Raw genomic sequence first — 12,627 nt, 5'->3', positions numbered from 1 at the left:
CCCGTCCATCCGTCCGTCCGAGAGGAAGCCAGGGGGGCCAGCCTCCCCTCTGAACGCCAGCAGGAGAGCAGAGCCAATGTCCAGGAGCACCTGGGGGGGGGGCTCACTGAAGAAGTGGGCAGCGACTCATGAAAGCTCCTCCCCTGCCCCAAATTTCGTTCATCTCAAAGGTGCTGCTGGACTCTGGCCCTCTGGTACCGAAGAAGGGAGCCGGGACTCCCAAAAGCTCTCCCCACCACCACCACAAACAGTGCTAGTCTTTCAGGTGCTCTTTTCTCCCGCTGCAGACGGACTCACGGGGCCGCCGGTCTTGCTCTTTGCCTGGGGGGGGGGGGCAGAGGGGATCTCAGGGCCTATTCCCTAGCCCAGCCCCAGAGAGGCTTCAGTGGCCCGGCCGGGACCTCTAGGGCCAGAGAGCCCTTTGCCAAAAGTCGCCGTCAGAAAAGGGACACTCGGAAATAGAGAAACAATAAAGTTCTTTGAAAAAACTAAATCAGAACATGAAGGAATTTTTCAAGAATGTATAAACCAGGGGTAGTCAAACTGCGGCCCTCCAGATGTCCATGGACTACAATTCCCAAGAGCCCCTGCCAGCGAATGCTGGCAGGGGCTCCTGGGAATTGTAGTCCATGGACATCTGGAGGGCCGCAGTTTGACTACCCCTGGTATAAACGATCACTATGTATGTCTGTCTGTCTGTATGTCCGCATGTATGCACATAGAAAAGCGTGTGCGTGTCTACGGGTGTGCATTTTTAAAAATAGCCTTGTTCTTTTAATGAAGCCAACATTCAGACATTTAGTTTGGGGGGGGAGTGTTCGTTCGCTTGTTTAGGATTGGGAAAAAAAATGGGGATGAAAAACTATAAAATCAAAAACGAACACCGCACCGGAAAACACCGGAATGGAAACATTTATATTTAGGAATGCGGTCACTACGGAAAAATGCATATAATGAAAAAATATAAAATCTGAATAATTTGAAGCTCGTGGAAAACTAAAAGCCTTGCCTGTCACAGGTGGATTTGTACGCATTGCCTTTTACTGTGCACTGCCCTGGGTCGAGGTTCTTGGGCTCAGATAAAAAATCTAAAACTGAATAACGGGATCCCTGAGGCTCTTGCCCTGAGCGGGGCCTTGATTGTCGGTCCCAAGCCCAGGCAGAGAGGGGAACTGAAATCCAGAGGTCCTGAATCTTTCGTGTGGACCGGAAGAAGCCCTGATCCCCTGACAATGACTCCTTTTGCAAAGATTGTTATCCCAGGGCCAGGGGAGGGGTACAACCATTTAAGAATTCCAGTGGCCGCAGTTTCAAAGGACCCTTCTAAAAACCAAAGTTTCATGAGGCACCACCTGGCTGACCCCCAGCAGGAGCATCCTGGAGACAGTCCCCTCCCTGGAAAGCCCCCCACCCACCCTGGGCTGCCACCGGTTGCTCTCCGAAGGCGGAGTCACCAAATCACAGCCCCTCCTCCCACTGGAGTGCCCGGGTCATCGTCCAGCACACCCGTCCGCCCCAGAGCAGGAGGCACCAACCTGGCCCTGGCCCATCTTCATGGGACTGGCCACGGGGAGTGGCGCCACGCCACGGCACTTGGACAACAAGCAGAGTCAATGCCGTCCCCAGGTCTGAGATTGATGGGCACCACGGCAAGCCACAACCCTGGCGCTCCTCCCAAAAGGACAAAACCTTTCTTTTGTTTCTCACGGGTTGCATCCTTGCAGGGCAGGGGCGGCACCCGCAGAGGACCCAGGCCAAGGCTTGCACAACACTGAAGGGCTCCTGGTCACGGGACAACCTGCCGGCAGAGGCATCTGGCCTGCGTCTCTCCACTGAGAGAGCTGCCTCCTTATCTTACAAGGGTGGACAAGCAGAAAGGAGGCCTGTCCAAAGGAGCCTGGGCATCAGACGTACAAATGTCAACAGCAGAATCTGGAGCAAGTTCCCTCCATCGATACAAACATCTCCTCAATTTGGTGGGGCTGGTTTAGGGCATTTCCTGAGGATTGCGCCCATCCTGGAGCCATGAATCCTTCGCCAAACCAGACAACGTGCCGTCTGCACATGTCCAGCCACGGCCTCCGGGGAAGGAAAGGGGTCATTGCCTCGCCCCGATGAGAGGACAGGCCACCGGCCGGTTCATTCCTGTGCCACCAACGGCCCTCCCAGCAGGGAAGCCCCTCCGGGGCAGGCGGCCTCTGCTCAAAGGGCCCTCCTGACTTGGCCCGGCGGAGTTGAGCCTGAACATCCTGACACACGCCGAACATGTCGGGGAGGATTTGTTGCAATCAGCCGGGCCCGGGATTGGCGGGACGTCCTCCCCCGGTGCGCCTGGGCGTTGGCTCCTGTTGCCTCTTTTGTTCTCTCCTGTTGGGGTTCCTCGCGGCCCCCCCACCCCCGAAGGGAGCAGGCGGGAAGCTGCCCCCCCCCCACACTCCCGCAGACATCAGTCCGCAGAGGAAACAGAGAGTCACTCAAGCTTGCTGGACACAATTCCCAGCGTGGCAAATTATACATTTATGGTTTTCCCGTCAGGATGCCTTTCATTCGGCGCTCAATGCATTTTTAACCACTTGCTCCACGGAGGGACCACGGAGGAGCGGGGAGGGAGGAAGAGGCCCAGCCAAGGCCCCCTCTTCTCCCCCAGAAGTGCGACACACGCCTTGCCTGCTCATCCACGAGGAAGCCGCCTCTGCTCCAGCCAAGCGCCAGTCCCTGCCCGTCCTTCGGCTGGCTTCTTAAAAGAAACAACCGCACGGACAAACAGATACGCGGCTGTTCCCTGGAACCCCAAAGACGAGGCCAGCCTCTGGGGAGGGGCCCCGGTGCCCCTGGGAGAAGGCCACGCAGCCAATGCGGAAGAGCGTCCCCTGTGCTTGTTCCAGAGGCCCCAGGTCCAGCCCTCAGCGCCTGAGCTTAGCCACACACCACCCCTCACTGGGCACGGCCCCGAGACAAGAGCATGCCGGCCGAACGGGGCCTGGATCCTGAAGCCAACGGATCCTGAGGAGTCCTCCCCGGAGCCTGCCCCCGGGGCCACAGTCTCCGGAGTCTGCCTGGCCTCCAGCCCAGCGTGGCAAAGCCACGGGAAGGTCCTCCACCAGGACAGGACTCTCAACGGAAGGGGGGCAGCGGAAGACCTCTGAGCCGTGGCCTCAACTTGGTTGGGAAACATCACCCCTCAGAGACCGTGGCCGGGCTTTCCTGGCTGCCAGGCGGGAACTTGGTTCTTGGCGGAGATTTCCTGCCCTCCAGATGAGCTGCCGCCTGCGCTGCCCCCCGAGCAGAGACCCAGGAGGGAAGCCCCTTGCCCCAGACAGACCCGTCCCCTTTCCACACTCACACTGACTCTCGGGACCCCACCACGGATCCCGCACTCAGCTGGCAGCCCCCCGCCAAGCCCTCCTGCCCCCGTCCCAGAGATCCCCTCCGCCCCGGGGCCGACACGGGATGGGAGTCCGATCCACACCCGCACCCCTTCCCCATCCTGTGGTTCAGGACAGGCCACGGGGCCCTGTGGACGGAGGAGGTGAATCCCAGCCTCTAACGCATGCGGTGGGGGCAGGGAGGCCACGCTGCCGCCTGCATCTTCTCAAAAGGGACCCAACGGGGAGCGACTCCCGGAGAATCCAAAGACCTGACGAAGGATTTCCAAGGGACCCCCCTCTTTTCTTGTGGGCTCTGAATGGCAGGCCCACAAGTGGGGAGGGGGCAGCGTTTGCCCCAGAGCCCCTAACTCTAAGTTGAGAAGGTAACCGTATGAAAATCACTATTCATTTACAAAAATTTTACATGTAAAGAAATGTGAAAAAAATATTTATACATCCCATGGCCTTTCCAAACCATGTCACTCCTCCTTCCCCAGGCCTAATGCTTCCCCTGGACCAACAGACTGCCCACCCAGAATCATAGATGAAGCAACCCTAACCCTAAGTTGAGACCCTAACCGTATGAAAATCCCTATAAAGTTACCTAATTATGACAAGTAAAGAAATGTGAAAAAATATTTATGCATCTGATGGATGACATCTGGGCAGGAGAGCCACACTGGATGAGGCCTGCACACTGCAGGGTGGTCGTCTCCTTCCCGCTGTGACCAGGGGGGGGGGGGAGATTCACACTTGGCACACATCGAGGCAGAGGGGTGGAAAGATTACAGCTCCACACCCGGGTACTCCCCCCACAACTACCCCCTCCCCGGCCCTCAAAACGTCCAGCCAGTTAAAGGGACGCAGGCGGCCTGCCCCTCTTGCGGTCCGTACTCTGGATTTGTGCCGCTTTCAACATTGAACTTTCATCAGTGGTTGTTTCCTCCTACGATGTGAAACTTATCCCAAACAAGTTTCCAATATTTCAATATTCATCCAACTCAAAGTTGTAGCATAAACGTTATGTCGGCCTTCAGCTCGCAGGTAGGGGAGAGCTTTGCGTTGGAGAAGTACTGAAATATTGGGAACTTGTTTGGGAGAAGTTTCACATCGTAGGAGGAAACAACCACTGCTGAAAGTTCCACGTTGAAAACGGCACAAATCCAGAGTCCGTTCTGGTTGCTTCATTAACTATTAAAATATAATATTCTATTGCTTACTGATTTGGATAGCCTGGGACAGGCTCTCTCTTTTCTTTCTGTTCATGCCTTTATTCAGAACTGCCTGTTTTTTTGTGTTGCAGCTCTTGTGGTTCGGGCAGAACCGCCCGGAAATAAAAATCTGGAAGTGGTGAGAAGTGCAGGAGAAGGGCTTGAAATTGTGTGTGTGTGTGGGGGGGGGGGTTGGAAGCGCTGACTGAGCCCCGCAGACCGTCCCTGCAAGGCATGGCGATGGTCAGCCAAAGCGAACGAGGGGACGTCATGAGGACGAGCGGGGCTGGGATCGGCCGAGGCCTTTTGCCATCTATTGGATGTCCTCCTGGGACCATGACCTCACCCGGGATAAATGAGTTATTGGGAGAATCAGAGCTGGGATAAACAAGTCCCCGCGGCTGCACTTTTCGGCATATGGGCCGGCTCTCGCCCTGCCAGATCCAACACGGTCCGGGGAAGCTGCCCTAAAATGCAGGATCTGTCCACAGACGGCGTCTGAGTGGCACCACACGCCAGGCCGGGGGGAGGGGGCAGCGGAGAGAGGCGGGGAAGGACTGGGGCAAAGACCAACATCCCCACACAGGTTCAGGGGGAGGCAGAGGCTGTGGAGTCAGTTGGTGGGCTTCAGGTTACATAACTGCACATGGCACCCCGGCTAAAAAGAGGGTACATGCGCTGGTTCACGCACACGGTTTGTGCATCAAATGCTTATGCCACACTATGGCAATGCAAATACACACAATCAAACATGAGAGACAAACCAAAAGGGGGGAAAGAACGTCCTCGTACAGAAGTGTCCAACTCCCACTGTCCAGTCGTTCTGCTAAAATCAGAGGGCCGCTTCCAAAACTTATGGCTGGCAGATCAGGACAATGTCCCTTTCTTTCATTATGAATTTCACCCACAAGAAGAACACAGCAAAGCAGAGGGCGGTGGAGAGAGAGAGAGAGAGAGAGAGAGAGAAGGGGGGAGCCCAGAGCTCCGTGCCCCCCCCCCGAAGGCTCATTCGGGCTCTCACAGGCCCTTGCAGGGAACCAGGCCAGTGGCAGGCCCAGAGCGTATGTTGACCTGCATACCAGTGAGCCTCTGTATGCACATCGCCCTCAGTACAGACTGCACAATTAAGAGCAATGTTCCTGAATTAGGCACGTTGCAATATTAACTGGATATAGATTTACGGCTGCATTTCTCCCTTATGCAAGCAAATGCACCGGAGGCCCCAAGATGCACTTTCTGTTCCTATAAAATTAGGAAAGGGCGCCCTAATGCTGACGGTAAATTTGAAAATAAAACAACACCAAGTGTTTCCACAAAAGAGGAGGCCACAGTCAGGGAGGGGGGGCCAGGGAAGAGTCCAAGCAAGCACAGGAGTTATCAGAAGTCGCGGCTGTTCAGTCCCCAAAAATCCACCCAGCGGCCCACCTAATGAAGCCGTCGCTCCGATGAATAGGAAAAGTTGTTTACGGTTTTCAATTAAGTTTCTATTGATAGCCCCAAACTGTGGAAGTTTATAAATATCTTAATGAATTGTTTGTAAACTCACCTGCGTGCCGGTCTCAACACTGCATAAATGTTTATTTATAGGCTCCCTAATTCCAGACTCCCTTTCTGCCGCCCTGCATTGTTAGTTTTCGCTTTGTTTTGAGCTAGGATTCACCGCTCTCCCTTCCCCTCTCGGCCCTTGCCGGCCACACCAAGTTAGACATATTACTCTCCCCATCAGGACACGCGTGACACACGGCTGGCACGGTTCTCCTTGCAACGGAAAGCAACACGGAGGGGATGCAACTCGTGTTTTGCTGCAGCAGAATAGCGTAAAACTAAAAAGGCCGCAGTCTCCCGCTGGCTTTCGGGGCAACGGGAGAGGCTGGGCTGGCTTGCGCTCGGAGACGTGTCTCCACACTGGAGCAGGGCATGCAGAGGATTTTCCTGCTCAGCCTGGGCGCGTCGGCCCTGCAGCTACGGAAAGGCAATAAGCTCCCTTTGGAGAGGAACTCTTTCCCACTAGCACTGGGCCTCCCTTCCGGCAGCACAAGGAGGAAAGCGTCCGACCGAGTCCTCTCCTGCCCTGCTCGGGGAGGTTATATTTTTGCACCGCAAACAATCCCTTGGAACGGAGGAGCACGGGGGGGGGGGGGGGCAGACAGCCTCGCAAGCCATTGTGTGTCCCTCCTGCAAGTGCCTTCTTGGCAAACCATGAAGTTTCCCAAAGTTTTGGCTTTTAATTTTAAAACTCAGAGAAAGGCCTTCTTCTTCGTATGATTGAAGCCAGATTTCCACGGCCCACAGCTGCAGCCAAGCGGGGGGGGGGGGGGACGAGGACTCCAGCAAATATAAGCTCTACCTGCTTCTCACGTGTTCTGCGTATCTTTCATGGCCAGTCCCCAAGCCCTTGAAGCAGAGCCAGTGAGAAATGCTACGGAAGAAAAAAGGCCTGCACCAGAAGGGGAGCAGACAGCCTGGTTTTTAACAATCCACCCGGCACAGGACGTGGGACTGCGATGGGCGTTTGCAGGACTTAGTCAAGTTTGCAAATTCCCTGGACGGCCTTAATCTGCAGCCAAGTGCTCCTTTGCATGCGCCAATACATACATTCTGGAGAAGAAGATCTCCGGACCATCCGTGCCACGCTCCATGTTCACAAACAACACTCTGAAATTTCACAGACATATTAAAACACTGTCTTTGCTAGGAGGGCCCATACGGCCTTCCTTCCTACTGACCGAGGTATGCCACAATGTTGCCTCCATGGAAGACGTGGGTGGGTGGGTGGGTGGGTGGGTGCCCTTGCCAGCTGCTCGAGGGCCGGCACGTCCAAGGGGAGCCCTGCCGAGGCTCAGACCGCCGTTCCCGGGGCCGGGGCTGCAGAGAGCAACAGAACAGACCAGAACAGCCCGCCCTCTGCACGGTGTGCCCCGAGACCCAGGCGTTTTTGCAGAGGACACCTGAACACCTGTGTGCGACCCGAGAGGTGGGCCCCGCCACGTCTGCTGCGAGGGGTCTTGGGGAGCTCCTCTGGGACGGGGCTGTGAAACCGCTGGGAGGTGGGAACACGTTTGGGCCCAAGGCTGCGGGAGACAAACGGTCCCCAGAAGGTACCCCCAAGCAGGATCCGCAACTCTGCGCCCAGCAAGTGCCACGCAGGAAACTCACCAAGTCTGGCTGGCATGAGCCCTCCTTGGAAGCCGGTGGGGGGGGGAGAAATAGGTGTGTGCGTGTGTGTGTGTGTGTGTGTGTGTGTCACATATAGGCCTGTTTCTGCCTATGAGATCTCCTAACTGCACAGCCACATAGTGTAAGAAATCCCATTCCCACCACATCACTGAGGCTTAACCCCACTTCCTTTGCACCTCACTGGTGAACGCCCTGGACAGCCTGTGCCTGGGGGCTCCCCTCCTGCCCCTCTGGAAGCCCCCAAAGGCAGGCAGACTTCCAAAGGCGATCGGGGCCTCACGAGTTCAGGCCGTGGGGAGATGAGGGGCTGGGGCTGCTCAGGCTGTGCGGCACGTACAATAATTCAATAACAACAACAACAGCAACAACAACAACAGCAACAACAACAACAACAATGCATGGCCCATGTCTAATATTCTTCAGAAGTCTGGCACCAGCACATTCAGCCTGCCCAGACAGACGCACCCCCGTCCCCCGTCCCCCGTCCCCCGTCCCCCGTCCCCGTGCCTGCCTTTGGCGGCCTAACTTCCCTTCTCCAGCCTTCCCTTCTGCACGGAAAGGACTGCTGGTTCTCCCTCGGCCTCCGAGGGGCTCGCCAGGCCCCCTCCCTGCCGAGAAGCCACGCTGGAAGCCACGTCTTCCCAAGGACGGCGCGGGGACCGGGCCCCAGGGAGACCCCCCAGGGGGGGGGGAAGCGCCCAGAGTTCTCACTGCCGCAAAAGCACCGCCGGGTCGCTCGGATCATGGCGTCGGGAACGGCTCTCGGGGCAGAAGAGGAATTTGGCTCCCTGGCAGCTCTCTGAAGCTCGGCAAGCAGAACTCCTGCGGCGGAAAGGAATGGCGGGATGCAGCCGGCCCGGACGGTGCCCCTTCCGCGCCCGAGTGCCCTGCGGCGGTGAGGACTGGTTTCCCCTGCCCGGGGGAAGGGTGGCTTAACCCCGTGGCATGCGGCGGCCGGGGGACGGGAGGACGGGAGGCAGACGGGAAGACCCCCGAGGGAGACAAAACCGAGGCCTCGGACGCCGAACAAAAGAAGGCCAGTCCAGAGAGGGGAAGGCGGGAGCACCTCATCTCCGCCGAGGAGGGCCTCTGCCAGGGACCCCGCCTCGGGCCCAGGGGAAGGGCAGCTCCTTCCAGGCCCTCACGCTTCCCTTCCCCAGGCAGAAACGAACCTGGACTCCCTGCCTTGGCATCCGCCCAAGAAGCCAGGACGGCACCCCACCGCCCTCAACGCCCGCACGGCGACACCCCACCACCCTCCTTCTCCCCAGCCCAGGCCACGGAGCCCAGGCCACGGCCCGAGGAGGGAGGGTCCGACTGGCCACAGGCCACACAACCACTGACGGGGGACGGGGGGGGGCACATGAATGTGACCGGCACAGTCCCAGACCGGCATGTCCGCCTGGACCGGCCAGGGGCCTCCGTGCTGGAAGCTTGAATTTGCAAGAAACGCATCAGCTGCCGTGCATTTAAAAACTTTGCCACTTTTAGACCTGACAGTTTTATTGTGGAGACTTCCGAATCGGGTGACATACCCTGAAATTCATATTTTTAAAAAACTGAATAAACAAACCTGCATTGTATAATATTTTTTAAAAACCACTAAATGAGTGGGCCAGTTGGGTCAAAGGGAAGGGAGAGCCTGAGGGAGGAAAAAACAGCCCTGTCCTGTAGGCCTCGGCCCGGGCTAAGACGCCATCAAAGGATCCAAAGTCTTCTAGGTCCCGGCCCCGAAGACATTGGCCCGTGACCCCCCGCCCCCCCCCGCCCCCCCCCCCAAGAGGAAAGTCCACCCGAAACGTCCTCGCCGGGCGGGGATCGGCCTCCCGCCTTTCTCCCGCGCTCAGCAGGCTGGAGAAAAATGAAAGTAAAAGGGAAGCCGCGTCCTTGGCCCGGGAAGGGAAGGAGGGGAGGGAAGGGAAGGGAGGCTGCCCGAGGCCGGCCCCGCTCCCCGGAGCGCCTTTGCGCCCGCAGCTCTGCGCGGCCCTCGGAGGCGGCTTCGGCGGCGGCAGCTTCGGTCTGGCACGCGCCGGGCAGGGGACGAGGGGCCGCCGCCGCCCTCTGCTCCGCGACGGGGCGGCTTCGGCGGCGGCGGCGGCGGCGGGAGCGATCCGGCGCAGCGTCCCGGGCAGCAGGCGCCTTGGCGGGGCTCGGGCGGCACCTGCCCGCGGACCGGCTGCCAGCGGCCGAGCGGGGCGGCGGGAGAGCGGGCCGGGCGCATCGGGAGAGTCGCCAGCGGGACGCGCAGCCTGAGCGGGGCGCAGGACGAGGGGCGGCGGGGGGCGCGCAGGAGGAGGCGCAGCGCGACCGGGCAGGAGCAGAAGAGCGGCCGTCCGAGTGTGGCTCCCCGCCGCCCCCCCCCCCCACTGTCACCTTCCGCGGCCCCCCCCGGCCGTCTCCCGGGCTCCCCGGCCCCAGCCCCGAGGCCCGCCGCCTTCCCAGCGAGGCGCCCCGCGGACGGAGCACTCGGCGACCGCAGCCAACTTTCCCGGCGCTCCGAACGGGCCGCGCGGGAGGGGGGGGGGCGGGATCCCGCCGCTTTTAGAGCCCCCGGAGGAGGGATCCTGCCGGACGGGGCTTCCCCGCGCCAGCCGCTAAGTCTCTCCCGGGCACCGAGACCTGCGCGCCGACCCCCGCCCAGCCCGCCCGGACAGCCCAGCCGCGTTCTGGGCGCCCCGGGCCCTCCTCGGCGGAGCCGCCCGCGCCCGCGATCCCGCGCCCGGCAGGGAGCCGTCCGCCAGCAGCGCCGGTGGGGCCACGGGGCCCGCGGAGCCCCGGGGAGGCGCGCTGCCGTTTCCCGCGCCGCCAACAAAGAGCTTGGCACGGGGCCATGCCCGCGCCCCACCGACGCCCCGCGCCCCCGCCACGCCGGCCCCCGGGCACCGGCCAGGACAGCGGGACAGGGCACGGGCAGGGCGGCCGCGGGGGGAGCCGGAGCCGCGCCCCCCACCCCCCTCCCTCCCCCTCCCTCCCCCCGGCGCCCCCTTACCTGGGTCAGGCAGTAGGGCGAGTACATGGTGACGTCGGGCCGGGCTGCGCGGGGCTCTCTCAGCGGGCGCGCAGCGGCATGGCTCCGGCGCGGCTCCGCGGCTGGGCTCTGGCTGGGCTCGCCGCTCCGCTCCGCTCCTCGCTTCGCCTCGCCTCGCCGCCTCGCCTCGCCTCCACCCCGCCCGCCCGCCGCCGCTGCCGCCGCCGCCGCCGCCGCCTCTGAAAGTGAAAGTTTAGACAAAGTTTGGACGCCGACGACGCCGCCGCAGCCGCCGCCGCCGCGCCAGCCAGCAGGGGGAGGGGAGCCGGGGAGGGAGGGAAGGAGGGAGGGAGGGGGCCCGGACGCTCCCGCCGCCTCCCTCCCTCCCCCGCCCAACCCGCGCTCAGCGCCGCGCAGCCTCCGCCGCCGCCCGCACCCCCCCCCCCCGGCAGGCCCCCTCGGTTGCCCAGAGCGCGCAAAGGCGGCCCAGGCGCGGCGGCTGGGGGCTTCACCTGCCACAGCCCACCTGGAGAGCCCGCCGGGAGCGCCCCAGCCCGGCCGACACCCCCGACTTAAAACGTTGGACGGGGCGGGAGGGGCACGGAGCCAGGCGGGCCAGACCTCCGCGGGCATTTCTGGCCTAGCACCTGGACGGGGGGGGGGAGGGGGGCAAAACATCCCCTCCCCCACTGCCACTGGCCCCGCCCCCTGGCCTGCAATCTCCAGGTGAGGCCGGGGATCTACTGGGAGCAGGGCTGCCCTCCCGGTGGCAGGGGGCCAGTTCCCCTGAGGACTTCTCCTCCCCCACACCCTCCTCTTACTCATCCCACCCCCACCCCCCAAATCTTGCAGGGCTGAGACTGAGAGGGGGAAGATCTCGGGGTCCTCTGCTAGGGGTGTTTGGGAAAGGGACAAAATAGACACCAGCCCCCTCTAGACAGATGGTGTGCCTCCTTTGGCATCCCCTGGCCCCCGCCTGGCCAGAAGGTCCCTGCAGAGCTGGGGAAAGGGCAGAGGAGGGCAGGCGGGAGAGGGCAGGACTCTGTTTGGCCCAGAACACAAAGAGAGACCCGAGAGAGGTTCAGAACAGGATGCCTGGAGCTGAGAGAGAAGACCAAGAGAAATGTTCTGCCCTCTCCCAAAATGATAGAACTCGAGAGCACCCAGTGAAGGCGACGGGCAGGAGGTTCAGGACAGACCACTTTACACAGAGAGGGATTCAAAGGTGGAATTCCCTGCCATGGACATGGGCACATTGAAAACGGCTTTAGGCAGATTTCTGTGGCTATTAATTATGGTGACTGAGAGGAGCCTCCACATTTAGAGGCACTAAGCCTCGAAATCTCAGGGCCAGGAGGGAAGGCCTCACCTCTCTGCCCTTTTGTTGTCCCTGCAGAGGAACTGGCTGGCCCCTGGGTGAGACAGGAGGCTGGACTGGAGGGACCCTCCCTGGCCTGACCCAGCAGGGCTCTTCTGAGGGTCTTCTCAGGGGAAGGCCTCGGCCTCTCTGCCCCGTGGCTGGCCCTGCAGAGGAACTGGCTGGCCCCTGGGTGAGACGGGAGGCTGGACTGGAGGGACCCTCCCTGGCCTGACCCAGCAGGGCTCTTCTGAGGGTCTTCTCAGGGGAAGGCCTCGGCCTCTCTGCCCCGTGGCTGGCCCTGCAGAGGAACTGGCTGGCCCCTGGGTGAGACAGGAGGCTGGACTGGAGGGACCCTCCCTGGCCTGACCCAGCAGGGCTCTTCTGAGGGTCTTCTCAGGGGAAGGCCTAGGCCTCTCTGCCCTGCTGCTGGCCCTGCAGAGGAACTGGCTGGCCCCTGGGTGAGACGGGAGGCTGGACTGGAGGGACCCCCTGGCCTGACCCAGCAGGGCTCTTCTGAGGGTCTTCTCAGGGAAGGCCTCGGCC

At 60.9% G+C, this 12,627-nt stretch overlaps 1 protein-coding gene across 6 annotated transcripts in view; it reads right to left on the bottom strand.

Annotated features, from left to right (window-relative positions):
* Positions 1-10,975, bottom strand: part of NFIX (nuclear factor I X) — a 171,551-nt gene extending 160,576 nt beyond the window's left edge. For 3 of the 6 annotated variants that reach the window (XM_077329920.1, XM_077329922.1, XM_077329921.1), the window contains exon 1: positions 10,746-10,972. In XM_077329920.1, coding sequence (XP_077186035.1) covers positions 10,746-10,772 — 27 coding nt within the window. In that variant the 5' untranslated portion in view covers positions 10,773-10,972. Of the gene's footprint in view, positions 1-10,745 lie in introns of all 6 variants that reach the window. The other 3 variants (XM_077329917.1, XM_077329919.1, XM_077329924.1) reach the window with 2 other exon arrangements.
* Between the last annotated feature and the right edge of the window lie 1,652 nt (positions 10,976-12,627).

The sequence above is a fragment of the Paroedura picta genome, chromosome 3 (genome assembly GCF_049243985.1).
Source record: "Paroedura picta isolate Pp20150507F chromosome 3, Ppicta_v3.0, whole genome shotgun sequence".
NCBI classification, from domain to species: domain Eukaryota; kingdom Metazoa; phylum Chordata; class Lepidosauria; order Squamata; family Gekkonidae; genus Paroedura; species Paroedura picta.
The sequence above is the reverse complement of the archived record's forward strand: the minus strand, read 5'-3'. Positions and strand labels throughout refer to the sequence as shown.